Raw genomic sequence first — 15,160 nt, forward strand, 5'->3', positions numbered from 1 at the left:
ACACAAACCATATAGGAATATCTAAGAATAAGACAAAACTAGTAATAAGTCATGAAGAGAAAAACATTGATAAATTTGATCACTTCTAATTTTTTGACTTCTGAATGGTGAAAGTGGACATAAATTAAAAAACAAATTATAAAGAGGTAGAAAATATTTATACTATAAGTGACAATGAGCTAACAATCTTAATAAATAATGTACTCCTAACCATCAGTAAGACAAAGCAAATGCTAGAATAAATATTTATTTATTTATAATAAACTGAATAAGCATTAAAAGAGAAATCCAAAAGGCCACTAAACATATGAAAAGATAGTTAATATCACTGATGAAGAAATGCAACTTAAAACAAGGTATTTTTCTCACTGGTGAAGACTATAATGTAAAATTCAGTTTAGAAGGATAGGAAGAAACTGGGACTCTCAAACTGTTGATGACCTGCTAGCAATTATGTGATGATATTTCATTTTATTTAATTTTATTTTAAATGATGCATAGTTGATTTATAATGCTATGTTAGTTTCAGGTATACAGAAAAGTGACTCAGTTATATATATGTAACTGAACACATATTTTCTTTCTCAGATTCTTTTCCCTTATAAGTTATTATAAAATATGAATACAGATGGATGAAACTGGAGCCCATTATACAGAGTGAAGTAAGCCAGAAAGATAAACACCAATACAGTATACTAACGCATATATATGGAATTTAGAAAGATGGCAACAATAACCCTATATGCAAGACAGAGAAAGAGACACAGATGTATAGAACAGACTTTTGGACTCTAAGGGAGAAGGCGAGGGTGGGATGATCTGAGAGAATAGCATCGAAACACACATATTATCAAGGGTGAAACAGATCGCCAGTCCAGGTTGGATGCATGAGAAAAGTGCTCAGGGCTGGTGCACTGGGATGACCCAGAGGGATGGGATAGGGAGGGAGGAGGGAATGGGGATCGGGATAGGGAACACATGTAAATCCATGGCTGATTCATGTCAATGTATGGCAAAACCCACTAAATATTGTAAAGTAATTAGCCTCCAACTAATAAAAATAAACGAAAAAAAATATGAATAGTTTCCTGTATACAGTTAGTCCTTGTTGGTTATTATTTTATATGTAGCAGTGTGTATATTAACATGTTAATTCCAAATTCCTAATTTATACATCCACTCTTTCCCCTTTACAACCGTAAGTTTGTTTTCTATGTCTGTGGGTCTATTTCTATTTTATAAATAAGTTTATTTGTGTCATTTTTTAAGATTCCAATATAAGTGATATCATATGATATTTGTCTTTGTCTGGCTTGCTTCATTTAGTATGATAATCTCTAGGTTCATTCATGTTGCTGCAAATGGCACTGTTTCATTGTTTTTAATGGCTGAGTAATATTCCAGTGTGTGTGTACATGTGTGTACACACACCACATCTTTATCCATTCATGTGATGACATTTTAAAGTGTGCATATTCTTTGACTTGGAAACTAAGCTTTGGAAATTTATCCAAAGTAAACAAATGCATAAGCACAGATATATACACAAGGATATTCATTATAGCATAACTTAGAGAATACAAAATATTTAAGTCTATTGTCTAAATAAATTTATACAATGGAAATGAGGGAACCTGCTATATGAACATACATGTATACATATACACCCACTAAACTCTTTAATAACAGCTCTTGTGGAAAGGACTTTATATTTTACCACTTCTGAATTATTGGACTTTCATAATCAGCATGTATCCCTTTATCAGGGAAAACTAACATTTTCACTTTAGAAAATACAAGTAAAACAGAATAATCAAAGTGATCTGGAAAAAAGAACTTATAGGTTTTTAAAAAAAATCTATGAGTAGAAGCCACACCTCCTTAAAAACAACACTCCTACCCCACCCAATAAATTTAAATGCAGGTTCCAGAATGCCTGTAATACTTCACAACAGTAATCTCACTAGCTGGCACACTGTGTTATTGAACCTACAATGCTAAAACAAATCATTCTGTCATACATTCAATAATCATTTGCCAAGGGCTTAAAAGATCTTTAAATATCTCTGGAAATATAGCAGATTGGGATGTTTGTACCAACATTCCCTTAGAAAACAACTATAAAGACAGGACAAAATTTTTTTTTAGAAGATATTAAAAGTACTGAAAAGTTGACAAAATAGTAGGGATTTGTCATGGCAAAACCTAACGGAAATGAGGAACACAAAAGAGGTAGTAAAAGAAGCATCAAAGTCACATTTGCCCTAAGAACACCCCAAGATCTTGATTTTCCAATCCCTGGGCACCATGTTGCCGAGTGGATAATCATAGGCTAAAGCCCATCCAGCAGAGGCGGCTAAATATGAAACTCTTCCCACTTTAAGCTGTACTTTCAAAGGGTTAAATAAAACCTCAGGGAAAATGTAAGCCAGAAGAAATAGTTCTCTGCCCTCAGGGAGCTGCAACAGTTGCCTTGGCCATGCAGGGTGTGCAGGCTCCCCTGAGAAATATTAATACAATCCAAATCAATATTGCTTGGCTGGTTCAAAGAAACACACTAGCAAATCAAACAAAGCAAGCAAGCCATGAATTCAGTAGTTTGTAGGGACTGGTAGAATCTCTAGACACTTGAGAGAAGCAAATAAAAATTCTCCCTGGAGAAACATATCTTCATCTTAGATCTCAAATAAATTTCACAAATAATTTTTCAAGTACAATGAACAGCACACAGACAAAAAAACCAAAGCATAAAAGAAATAAAGGCCTGAGCAACAACTAGGAAAAATAAGATATAGCAGAAACAGATTTTTTAAAACTTCAAATACAAAAATTAACAGATTATTAAACAACTATGTCTACTAGATCAAAGAAATAAAAGACAGTTTGACTATATCTGCAGGGAACATAAAATAACAAAAACTAAGAATCCAATGCAGCAAATTAGATACACCAAAACAGAGAATTTGAGAACTGAAAGGCAAGAAACTATCCAGAAGGAGCATACAGAGACCAAAAGAAAACAGAAAAAAGAAATGAAGGGGGATGGTGATAAAGTGAGACAGTCTAACACATGGTTCACTGAAATTTTATAGGAGAACAAAAAAGAGAACAGGACTGAGATAGAGACAAGGGCAAATAATTATTCAGAAATGGCACAAGACAGCAACCCACAAATATCAGAAGCCCAACAAATTACACGGAAGAGAAATAGAAGGATATCTCACAGTATAAGTGCACAGCACGACGTAAAAGCAGCCTGGGGCTTGGGGGAGAGGGTAGGTGTGGGTAGGGGAAGCAGAACAGTTTCTTCAAAAGAAATAACCAGTAAATGAAAATTATTTTCTCAATTGTAACAAAGAAAACCAAAAAAATGGTAATGATATACTTAACTGTGTGGGGGAAAGAAAACAAAAAACAATCTAGATATATACACAGCATAAATATCTTTCAAGAATAAGGGCAAAATAAAGTTATTTCAGCAAACAAAAACCTAGAGAGTTAACCCCCAGCAGATAAATACTGTACTAAAGGACTACGGAAGGCAGAAGTAGTCCACTCTTCCACTTCCACTTCTTCCCTAAAGTGGAAAGTGTAATATGTAAAAAGGGAAGAAGTACAAAGAAAGAGGTAAGTACATGGATAAATCTAAATGAACACTGACAGCATAATAGAACATTACTATGCTGTCAGTGTTCATTTAGAGATATATATATATTTAAAGGCAAAATATAACCTTAAACCACCACCACCAAGGCAGTAGCACAGAAATGGAATCAAAGTCATCATGTAACTAGGGTACTGTTAACATCAAACTTTGGCATATTAAAGATACCTGTGGTAACTTCTCAGAGAAACACCACACAGGACCTACTTATTAGTGGAGGAGAAAAGTATGAAATCATTTTTTAATCCAAATGAAAACAAGAATTGAAGGAAACAGTAACATAGAACAGGCAAGAAATAGGCAATGACAGATACCATTAAGCCGGAATATTTAAAACCAATATAATGATGTTTATTACTGTAAACAGAATAAATACTGAAGTTTAAAAAAGATTTTTTTTTTTTTTTTTTGACCATGCCACACAGCTTGCAGGATCTTAATTCCCCAACCAGGGACTGAACCTAGGCCCCAGCAGTGAAAGTGCTAACTCCTAACCACTGGACCACTAGGTAATTCCCTTAAAAAAGATTTTAGACTGAACAAAGAAAAAAATTTCAACTATGTATTTGTCAGATATATTGAAAACATAATAATGAAAAGCTGACAATATAAAAACAGACATATTTACACTATGCAGTGGTTTGAATATACTAGTATCAGATAAACTGCTGTAAGAGCAAAAATTATTAGGAGAAATAGAATCACTTAGTAACACATAAGCAAAAATATAAATACAGGAAGAAACGAAGTACACCCACAATCACAACAGTCATGAATATGCCTCTCTTAGTAACTGACAGAACAAGTGGCCAAAAGTCAGAATACAGAAGATTTAAACATGGTGATTAAATGCTATGATTAACAAAACTTGTCATAATGACACTATAAAGAAAAGCAAAGGATAATCATAAAAAGTAGAACAGTGGTTGTTTCTAGAGTATTGGGAGGGAGTTATGATCAGGGAAGGTTTCCAGGGTGCTGGAAATATTTTACTTTCTGACCTAAGTAATGATTAATGGAGTTAACTTCATAATGACTGCCCGGAAACATTTTTTGTGAAGGACCAGACAGAAGTACTTCAGGCTTTCCAGGCAACATAACTGTGACATATTCTTCTTTGTCTCTACAACTCAAAAAATCCAAAAATCATTCTTGGCCTGCCAGTTGTAGGCTGTAGTTTACCAACTCCTGAACTCAAAGGCTCAGGGTTTGTGTCCTTTTTGTATTTAACAAAAAAATATAGAAGAATCACTTAGGAGGGAAAAAGCTAAAATAATTCTTTATCTGTTTTTATATTCTTCTCTTTCAACAAACAGTCATGAGTTCCCACTGTGTACCCAACACTGTTTTGGGTGTTAGAGACTAAAAACTGAACAAGAGCTCTCTTCTATGCCAAGGAGTGAGGGAAATAGTTAAAATGATTACACCTTTATGTAACGAACAGTGTAAGAGATGGAAACAGTAGTAAATGAAACAAAGGTACAGTTCTCTTGGGATTAACATTCTGGTGGAAAATGATGGGCAACAAACTAACTGTATAGTTAAAAATTAAGATATGTAAATTAAATAAAAATATTAAAATTATGCCACACAATGACGACAGTGAGTGATGTACAACACACAACATGGATGAATTTCACCAAAGTAATGTTGAATGAAAAAAACTAGACACCAGAGTATATTATATACTGTATGATTCCTTTTATACACTGTATAAAAAGAAAAAAAAAAAACTCATCTACGCTACTACTAGAAGTCAGGACAGTAGCTATCCCCAGTGGCAGGGAGGGGGCTAATAACTGAAAGGGAACACAAGGGACTTTCTGGAAGGGCTGGTATCTTGTTTCTTGTGCTAGTATAGCTGGTGAAAATTCATTAAGCTGTAGATGTACATGTATACTCTTCTATATGTATAAATATGAATCAACAAAAATTGAAATATATATATCAAATTTTAAATACATATGCCAGATAGTAATAGCTAAGAATTAAAGCAGGATTAGGGACAGAGTTACAAGGTGAGAGGGACTGTTATTCAAAGAAGTTGGTCAGGAGAGACCTCTTTTGACAAGGTCATTTTTGAGCAACAGTCTGATGAAGGACTTGCTCATCATGCTATTCTTGGAAGAGGAAATAGCAGGTACAAAGGCGCTGAAGTAAAGAGTGCCTCAGAGTGTTCACAGAACTTCCAGGAGGCCAGTGTGGCTTGAGTGGCAGAGGGAGAAGGGGAGCACATGGAGTCAGGTGGACGTGGGCAGCAAAGATTATGTAGGAGCTTCTAGACCATGTAAGCCTAGAACAGTCTGGACAAGCCCCTGGCCAGTTCTGAACAGGATCTGACTTAAATTTTTCAAGAATCATTCTGGCTACTTACTATATTGAAAATAGGTGAGACACAGGCAGAAACAAGGAGACTACTTTGGAGACTGATTCAGAGAACCAAATGAATAGAAAAGAGGGTGGATTCGGGAATTTTTTAAAAAGAAAATAAGATTTTGATGGATTAGATATGGGGCATGAAGGTATGATCTGAAAAACTGGACACAGTAAACTGTTATCTATAGGGACAGGGTAGACTACAAAGAGAGCAATTTGTTGTTGTGCTAGTTAGCAAGAGTTCCTCTGTGGATTTTTTAAAAAATTTATTTATTTATCTATTTATTGTTGGCTGCCCTGGGTCTTCATTGCTGTGTACAGGCTTCTCATTGAGGTGGCTTCTCTTGTTGCAGAGCACAGGCTCTAGGATGCACGGGTTCAGTAGGTGTGGCGCACGACCGTAGTTGCTCTGTGGCACGTGGAATCTTCCCAGACCAGGAATCGAACCCATGTTCCCTGCACTGGCAGGCAGATTCCCAACCACTGGACCACCAGGGAAGTCCTAGAGATGGTTTTAAGCTGCTCATTTAGTTATATAAGCAGAAATGTCAAGGAGAGGTGCATTATGTAATTTGCAGGGAAATCAATGCCCAAGTAAATGGCTGGCCAGTTCATGCATCCTAAAAGGCAGATATGGATAAGGACACAAATAACCTGGTAGATCTGGCAGAGGCACATGGGAAAGTTCTCTTTTGATTGCTTCTATTTTCCTAGTAAAATAAAAAAGTCAAGTCATCAGTTGAGAGGGTAGAGGGGAGGGAATTGCTGCTGGAAGATTGCAGGAAATGACAAAAATATGAAATATTCAACTAGGAGAGTGAATTAACTATGGAAATATAATAGGACTGGCAGCAACTCAGAGGCTCATGAGGTTGGGGGGTCACAAACTTAAAGTGAGATCAGTCAGCACAGGTATATGTACTTTCCTCTAACCAGGCTGAACTGCTTAGATACAGGCAAGGAAAAGATGGAAAATTAGATTTAATCAGGGCTGAGTTTTTTTCAGGCAAGTATGATGGAGAGAGTGGGGAAAGGGAATTGAAGAGTATACACAAATCAGTGATTATAACAGTGAAGCACAGAATCTAAGATAGGAGGATAAAATGCAATGGAAAAAGGAAATTAAGGTTGGTTTCTATTTTCACACCCAAGACATACTTAGATTTGCACGATAATGAGGCCCAGCCACCATTCACAGAGGTGGCAGGACTGTCTGTGGATCACTTGAGTACCTCTCTCTTGTCTTCATTTAAGACCTGACTTACATGGACACATGGTAGATGGGTGGTCACACTACTAAAAACCAAATGAAAAAAAATCTTTTTCAGGAAGAAAAGAGTAGTAAGACAACAAAATTCTACAAATCATATTTGTCCCAAATAGATAATTCTGCAATCCCATTTAACATTTTAAAACTTGTAACTGGTTTAAAACAATAAAAATACAGATCTAGGTCTCCTCAAAAGTTAGCTAACAAACCTCAACCTAACCAAACAGACTTATACATCGAACATTTATAATATTTTTAAATATGGCAATGATGACAAAGTAATAGAAAAAATTTCAAGTTGAATACATTTTCCTAAGTGCTTTACTAATTATAATCACCCTAATAAACACATGTGTTCATGAGACAGAGAGGGAAAGAAGAACATTTTTAAATAGTTTAACAATATAGAGACTAAATCACTTAAGAAAAAAAGCAATATCAATCAAGTCTGCTGAGGCAGAGAAAAGCAAGTTTCTGAAACAGAGACCTAGGATGAAAACTCCTGGTCTCCCTTTTCCCTAAGATCCCACAGCAATACCTGAGGCATCAAGGAACATAATACACTCTTATGTACAGGGTTCTCATATGGTATCAACAAATCAGCCAAAGGCACTTGAGTGAACTAACACAAAATCCTACATGAGCTGGTTCAGGGACTCCCAACTTTGGCACTAATATCATTCTGGACTGGATCATTCTTTGCTGTGGGCACCTGTCCTGTGCATGTCAGATGTACACCAGCATCCCTGGCCTCTGCCCAGCAGCTGCCTATGGCATCATTCCACCCACCTTCTAATTCTGACCAAAAATTGCTTCAACATTGCCAAATGTCCCCTGAGGGGTAAACCACCCCGGCCGGAGAACCACTAACTTGGCTGTGATGTTTTTATGGAGTTTTATCTCACTCACAGGCAGAAAACAAACCTACCCCAAACCTGTGCAGCATTAGCTGCTCTACATCACTGGGTAAGCCATAAAATTAATTCAAACACCAGGAGATGACCAAAATGTTTTGAAAGGAATTAACTACAGGAATATGTAAGTCTGGCCAGGATAAAAACCTAATGTTTGGATGGGAAACCTCTTTCTTGACAGAACAATGAGCTGCAGGCCTAGAAGTAATCAATTTATACTGAGAGAACAGGATCAGCTCTTATAAAATGTAAACTGACTGATACAGATCTGAATCTAAGTTAAGTGATTCACAGGTAATGCTATGAACGTTGCTCCTTAAGACGTCACCCCCCTTGGGTAATTAATGGAAGAGAAACTGCTTGAGTGTTCCGGGGCTTCTTGGTCTCCTGCAACAGGCGCCACATTTCTCCAGGTGAATGCTTACCGGCAAGGGATTGGATAAGGAATGTTGCGGTGAGGATCGTGCAACTGGTGGAACACTTCTGCCAGGGCTGGTTCCTGGCCCGCTTCCCCCAGCAAACTGGCCAACAGGGAAAAACGGATATGAATAATTCACAACAGTACTATGCTTCAGATAAGGAGAGTAAAAGATTAATACACAAACAGGTCTTAATTATACACGGTCCCTATAAGTCTACACATTTTATTCTAGAGAGAAAATGCCATGTAAGTCAAATTCTGCTATCTTTCCAATGACATTTTAACGAGAAGCTCCAGCAGAAATGTACCAAGATATAAGGAAAACATGGCTAGAAACCTGAAGGTACACATGATTTTGAAAAGACATAAGAGAAGAATGTTTTCCCTTCTTGTCTCAAAATACATGAAGCAGGAATACAGTGCATGTTAGTGTCCCCTTCAGTAACCACTAAGGATGGGTCAGTGAGCTTACTACAGGTTCCACTGGACTACAGGTAGAGGACAAAAGAAGAGTCCAAGTCATTCCACTTCAACCTTGTAAGACAGAAAACCTAGTCTGGCCAAGAGAACAATCACCTCATTTGTGAATTTTTATATCATCACAGACAAGACACATCATGAACAAATTTAAATTTAGGAAGTCAGCAGCTGTTTCCTCTTATAGAGATGGGGCAACATCAGGTTGATGAAGGTGGGGAGGAAGGGGAGGAGAGCACAGTAAAGGCAATATATTCCTTTCTAAAGCTTTAAATGAATGAAAGGATTTAGGTTCTTTTTTTTTTTTAAGTCACTATAGATTTCTTTTTCCAAAAATTTAACTTACCTCAAAGTAATCACTAATTTTATGTCCCCTAGGAGTGCCTTTCCCTGAAAATAAAACCAAAGTAAGTATAGTTTTTCCAGTAACACAAGTAAACCATCATTTGCTAAAGTGTATTATGTATTCAATGACTGCCTATGCTGTTACCAATTCAAATGTCAACTTTACTTTTAACAAATGAGCCAAAATACCTGTTTTCTAAGAACAGAAGACAGTTTCCACCACAAAATAAAACACTGAAATAAGCAGTGAAAGAAAGACCTTTTCACAGCTTGCTTTCCTTTAAGATTCATTACTCTTTCTTTTACAAGTACACTAACAAAGCTTATGCCACAACTGTGAATCAAAGTAAAACTAAAATATAAACTACACCCCCAACTAAGAGGATAAAAAAATTCAAAACAAATTCATCAGAACTAAATGGTTTATTCTATTTCACAAGTAAGTTTATATGACCTTGTTACTTCGGGAAAATTTTCTCCCACAAAAGTAAAGAATGATTTGCAGATTGAAAGATACAAAATGGGGGGGGGGGGGGGGCTTTCATTTCTTGAAAGCTCTTCCATTTCATTTATTCTTTCTTTAATTATTTAAAGAAACCTGGCATTATGACCATCATATTTACAGATTTATTCCACTGGGCGCCAATTATTCAATTGAGTAACTGACATGGAAGAAGGGTAGGTAAAAGGACAGCCATGTAAATGAAACCATTTCTGCTTGCCTATTATTAACAAACCAGTGATCTGTTGCAAGACATAGTTAAAACTGCTATGTAATCTCTTTTCTGTACAATAAATGCTTAGTCTGAAGACAAATCCATGGTGAGAAGACTATTAATTTACAACAGGGAAAACTAGAAAATCCCCACAGAATTGACACTGTTTTGTCAAGTGTGTATCAAATGTCAAGTCTATCATAAACAGGCGGATATTCCCTTAAGGAATGCAAATCTCCATTGTTAGGAATCCCTGTACATACACAAACTAATTCGTGTGAGCTGGAAGTTTTATACCTAAGTACAATAAGAATTGATATTTTTACTGGTGTGAAATTATTACTACCTTGGCTAGTTTCATATGGTTCAGCTTTTCTTTTCCGGTTTCGCTGGTCATTCTGTTTTTTCTCAGGAGTCTGTTAAATACCATATACATCACAATTAGCATTTTGTTAAATTTTTCACGTTATGAAAATTAGAGTGTATGTAAAAAAATGTCAAATTTATGAGGAGAATTAACTGGCTCAGAAGTCCTAAATGAGTGTCCTACTCTTAGAGCAGGGTCATGGAAAGAATATAAGATCTGGAATCAAACCATTTATACAATTTTTGGCCAACTGCTTAAAATATCAGAGCTTTAATTTACTTATGTGTAAATCAGGGTTGCTGCAAAAGCTTAAATGAGCTATTTTATAAAGCACAAATGTAGTACAAGCATCTAGCATATAGTAGGCTCTCAAATAACAGTTGTTACAATATTTTTTTCTTTTTGAGGCCACGCCATGCAACTTGTGGGATAGTAGTTCCCTGACCAGGGACTGAAAATCCAGACCCCAGCAGTGAAAGCACTGAGTCCTAACCATTGGACCACCAGGGAATCACAATATTTCTACTTTAAAAGAGCTTAAATCTAAAATTTTTTTCCAAAAAAAAAGAAGTATCTGCATGATCAGTCAACTAACTAGACTATTCAAAGTCTTATCTAAGTGCAAAGTAAGCAGTTATATATTCAGCTAGGTTATTTGCCTTTAAAAAACAAAAAACTTCAAATTTTGTTACTGAAGTCTTTCAGGCCAAACTGATTCACTCTGCTGAAGCACTAAGAAGTGCTAAAATTCAAGGAAACCTAGACTAATTCAGCTACAACTGCAAATTTCTACCTTTTATTGATTATTATGATTACAGTAATAAAAACCCATCAGGGCCACATGACAACTGTGCAGACACAAAGAGCACACAACTCTAAGGGGAATCATTCACAATGACCCTAACGGGACCCCAGAGTCTGCAGTGCTATGGTTTAACCCAGATCTAAAGTGTGGGAATATGAGAAGTCTTGCAATGGATGTGGCTTCTTACCTCTACTTCTTTATCACTCAAGGACCCCACGCTGCACAAGCTCTGGTTGGAAGACTCACTATTGAGTGGCCCCTGAAAAGAAAAAAACAAAAAGGAATCAAAAGAAACTAAGATGACAGCAAAAAGGAGGAAGAAGCCATGTGATTGTGATATCTACATCAAGTCAAAGAAACCAAGAATTAAGTGCAACACCTCTGGGCCAACTTGAAAAGAACTCCATCCATCATATAGTAGAGGGCACTCATGTTAAAATTCTCTACCTAATGTTATTTTCATTTCCTTTATAAACTCTGAACTCCTATGCAAACTTTCCCCTTCTAGAGCACTTCCACATGGACCAACTTCATTCTTTAAGGAAAATAAGCAAGGGAAAAACGATTCTCGTGCTTCTTGTACCTTATAGTCGATATCTGAAAGTTGAGATGTTAAGGATATGTCAAAGGTTCCTCATGAAGGGGTGATCAGAGACCATAATGAAGGAAACATTTTTTTGAGTCATGCTTTAAAGAGACTGCCAGTTCAAAAAACAGTTACAGGAGACTGACCTCTAAGCCTAACAGCTTGAGGATCTCTGCTACCCTGCTGCTCAGAGAAAATGATGAAAATTATTTTTTAAAACCACCATTCAAAGCCTCTGACAATGGTCCCTAAGGGCAAAGAGCTCATAAAGAAACAACCATTCAATAAAATCTAGGAAAAATTTAGCCTGCAAGGTGAAAGTCTGTGGTACCTGAACTAAGGTCCCGCTTTTCTCCCCATATCCCACCCTCCCATCTCAGCAGGGTTCCCGACTGCTGCAGCCAAGAGCGCAAGACCCCTCCTCCCCCAGCTCTCGGCCGAGGGCTCTCTTTCTGAGGAGCAGGACTTGAGGATTCTCATTCCGCCCCCAGCACTCTGTCACTGAAGCTGCGTCCCAGCCAAGTACGGCGAAGTCAGGGGGCTTCCATCTGCCTGACACTGACTTGTGGAAGGCAGACTCTGCCTTCGTTTGGTACACGGAGAATAACGGGACTCCAACAGGCCTCTCGCCCAGCTCATAAGGTAGTGGCTCCGCATTATGAGAGACAAGCTGCTGTGTGCACCCCATCTACACCTCCGCTTCTGGTGTTCAGCTCCTAGAGGCTAAATGTCACTCACAGAAAAGTGTTACTCATTGTCCCCACCCCCAGCACCAGAACCCTGGCTTAGATATTTTGCCGGGGGTAAAACGTTGCAACATATAGTACCAAATCTCTTCCCAAAGGACCTGACTTCATTCTCAACAGAGTGTGGACAAGTTTAAATCTACAGATATTCAATAGAGACTGTGGCAAAAGGCAAGTGGGAAAATATTTGTGTAATGAGGATACAGCCTAGACTGTAGGTCAGTTAGTTAGCGAGAGAGAACCAAGGAATAAGGCCCCACCAGGGAGGAGTCATCCTGCGGTCAGAACAAATAGCAAACATTCGTCAAACAGGTATGACCTAAATCAAATCCCTTACGATTATACAGTGGAAGTGAGAAATAGATTCAAGGGATTAGATCTGACAGACAGAGAGTACCTGATGAACTGTGGACGCAGGTTTGTGACATTGTACAGGAGACAGTGATCAAGACCATCCCCAAGGGAAAAAAAAATGCAAAAAAGCAAAATGGCTGTCTGAGGAGGCCTTACAAATAGCTGTGAAAAGAAAAGAAGCGAAAAATAAAGAAGAAAAGGAAAGATATACCCATTTGAATGCAGAGTTCCAAAGAATAGCAAGGAGAGATAAGAAAGCCTCCCTCAGCGATCAGTGCAAAGAAATAGAGGAAAACAACAGAATGGGAAAGACAAGATTTCTTCAAGAAAATTAGAGATACCAAGGGAACATTTCATGCAAAGATGGGTTCAATAAAGTACAGAAATGGTATGGGCCTAACAGAAGCAGAAGATATTAAGAACAGGTGGCAAGAATACACAGAAGAACTATATAAAAAAGATCTTCACGACCCAGATAATCATGATGGTATGATCACTAACCTAGAGCCAGACATCTTGGAATGTGAAGTCAGGTGGGCCTTAGGAAGCATCACTACAAACAAAGCTAGTGGAGGTGAGGGAATTCCAGTTGAGCTATTTCAAATCCTAGAAAATGATGCTGTGAAAGTGCTGCACTCAATATGCCAGCAAATTTGGAAAACTCAGCAGTGGCCACAGAACTGGAAAAGGTCAGTTTTCATTCCAATCCCAAGGAAAGGCAATGCGAAAGAATACTTAAACTACTACACAATTGTACTCATCACACACGCTAGTAAAGTAATGCTCAAAATTCTCCAAGCCAGGCTTCAACAGTACATGAACCATGAACTTCCAGATGTTCAAGCTGGTTTTAGAAAAGGTAGAGGAACCAGAGATCAAATTGCCAATATCCGCTGGATTATCAAAAAAGCAAGAGAGTTCCAGAAAGACATCTATTTCTGCTTTATTGACTATGCCAAAGCCTTTGACTGTGTGGATTATCACAAACTGTGGAAAATTCTTAAGGAGAAGGGAATACCAGACTACTTGACCTGCCTATTGAGAAATCTGTATGTAGGTCAGGAAGTAACAGAACTAGACATGGAACAACAGACTGGTTCCAAATAGGAAAAAGAGGACGTTAAAACTGTATATTGTCACCCTGCTTGCAGAGTACATGCAGAGTACATCATGAGAAATGCTGGGCTGGATGAAGCACAAGCTGGAATCAAGATTGCCGGAAGAAATATCAATAACCTCAGATATGCAGATGACACCACCCTTAAGGCAGAAAGCAAAGAACTAAAGAGCCTCTTGATGAAATGAAAGAGGAGAGTGAAAAGTTGGCTTAAAGACCAACATTCAAAAAACTAAAATCATGTCATCTGGTCCCATCACTTCATGGCAAATAGATGGGGAAACAGTGGAAACAGTGACAGACTTTATTTTTTTTGGCTCCAAAATCACTGCAGATGGTGATTGCAGCCATGAAGTTAAAAGATGCTTACTCCTTGGGAGGAAAGTTATGACCAACCTAGGCAGCATATTAAAAAGCTTTACCAACAAAGGTCCGTCTAGTCAAGGCTATGGTTTTTCCAGTAGTCATGTATGGATGTGAAAGCTGGACTATAAAGAAAGCTGAGCACCGAAGAATTGATGGTTTTGAACTGTGGTGTTGGAGAAGACTCTTGAGAGTCCCTTGGACTGCAAGGAGATCCAACCAGTCAATCCTAAAGGGAATTAGTCCTGAATATTCATTGGAAGGACTGATGTTGAAACTGAAACTCCAATACTTTGGCCACCTGATGCAAAGAGCTGACTCATTTGAAAAGACCCTGATGCTGGGAAAGATTGAAGGCAAGAGGAGACAGAGGATGAGATGGTTGGATGGCATCACCAACTTAATGGACATGAGTTTGAGTAAACTCCGGGAGTTGGTGATGGACAGGGAGGCCTGGCATGCTGCAGTCCATGGGGTCACAAAGAGTCAGACACAACTGAGTGACTAAACTGAACTGAACTGAGAGGGGCTCACGAGAAGAAGTGAACTGACAGAAGAAATAATTAGCAAATAGGAAGACAGATCAATAGAGATTATGCAAGCTGAAAAATAAACAAACAATAAAAAAAAAAGAAGAAA

General features: G+C 37.7%; 1 protein-coding gene across 4 annotated transcripts in view; it reads right to left on the reverse strand.

The window, feature by feature from the left end:
• Window positions 1–15,160, reverse strand: part of TLK2 (tousled like kinase 2) — a 118,630-nt gene that overhangs the window by 65,421 nt on the left and 38,049 nt on the right. For 2 of the 4 annotated variants that reach the window (XM_020892750.2, XM_020892748.2), the window contains exons 3-6: window positions 11,543–11,614; window positions 10,530–10,599; window positions 9,469–9,512; window positions 8,650–8,745 (exon numbers count right to left, since the gene is read on the reverse strand). The exons of 1 other annotated variant lie outside the window; for it this stretch is intronic. In XM_020892750.2, coding sequence (XP_020748409.1) covers window positions 8,650–8,745; window positions 9,469–9,512; window positions 10,530–10,599; window positions 11,543–11,614 — 282 coding nt within the window. The remainder of the gene's footprint in view (window positions 1–8,649; window positions 8,746–9,468; window positions 9,513–10,529; window positions 10,600–11,542; window positions 11,615–15,160) is intronic. One more of the 4 variants, XM_020892751.2, reaches the window with a different exon arrangement.

This window comes from Odocoileus virginianus, chromosome 17 (assembly GCF_023699985.2).
Source record: "Odocoileus virginianus isolate 20LAN1187 ecotype Illinois chromosome 17, Ovbor_1.2, whole genome shotgun sequence".
NCBI lineage: Eukaryota > Metazoa > Chordata > Mammalia > Artiodactyla > Cervidae > Odocoileus > Odocoileus virginianus.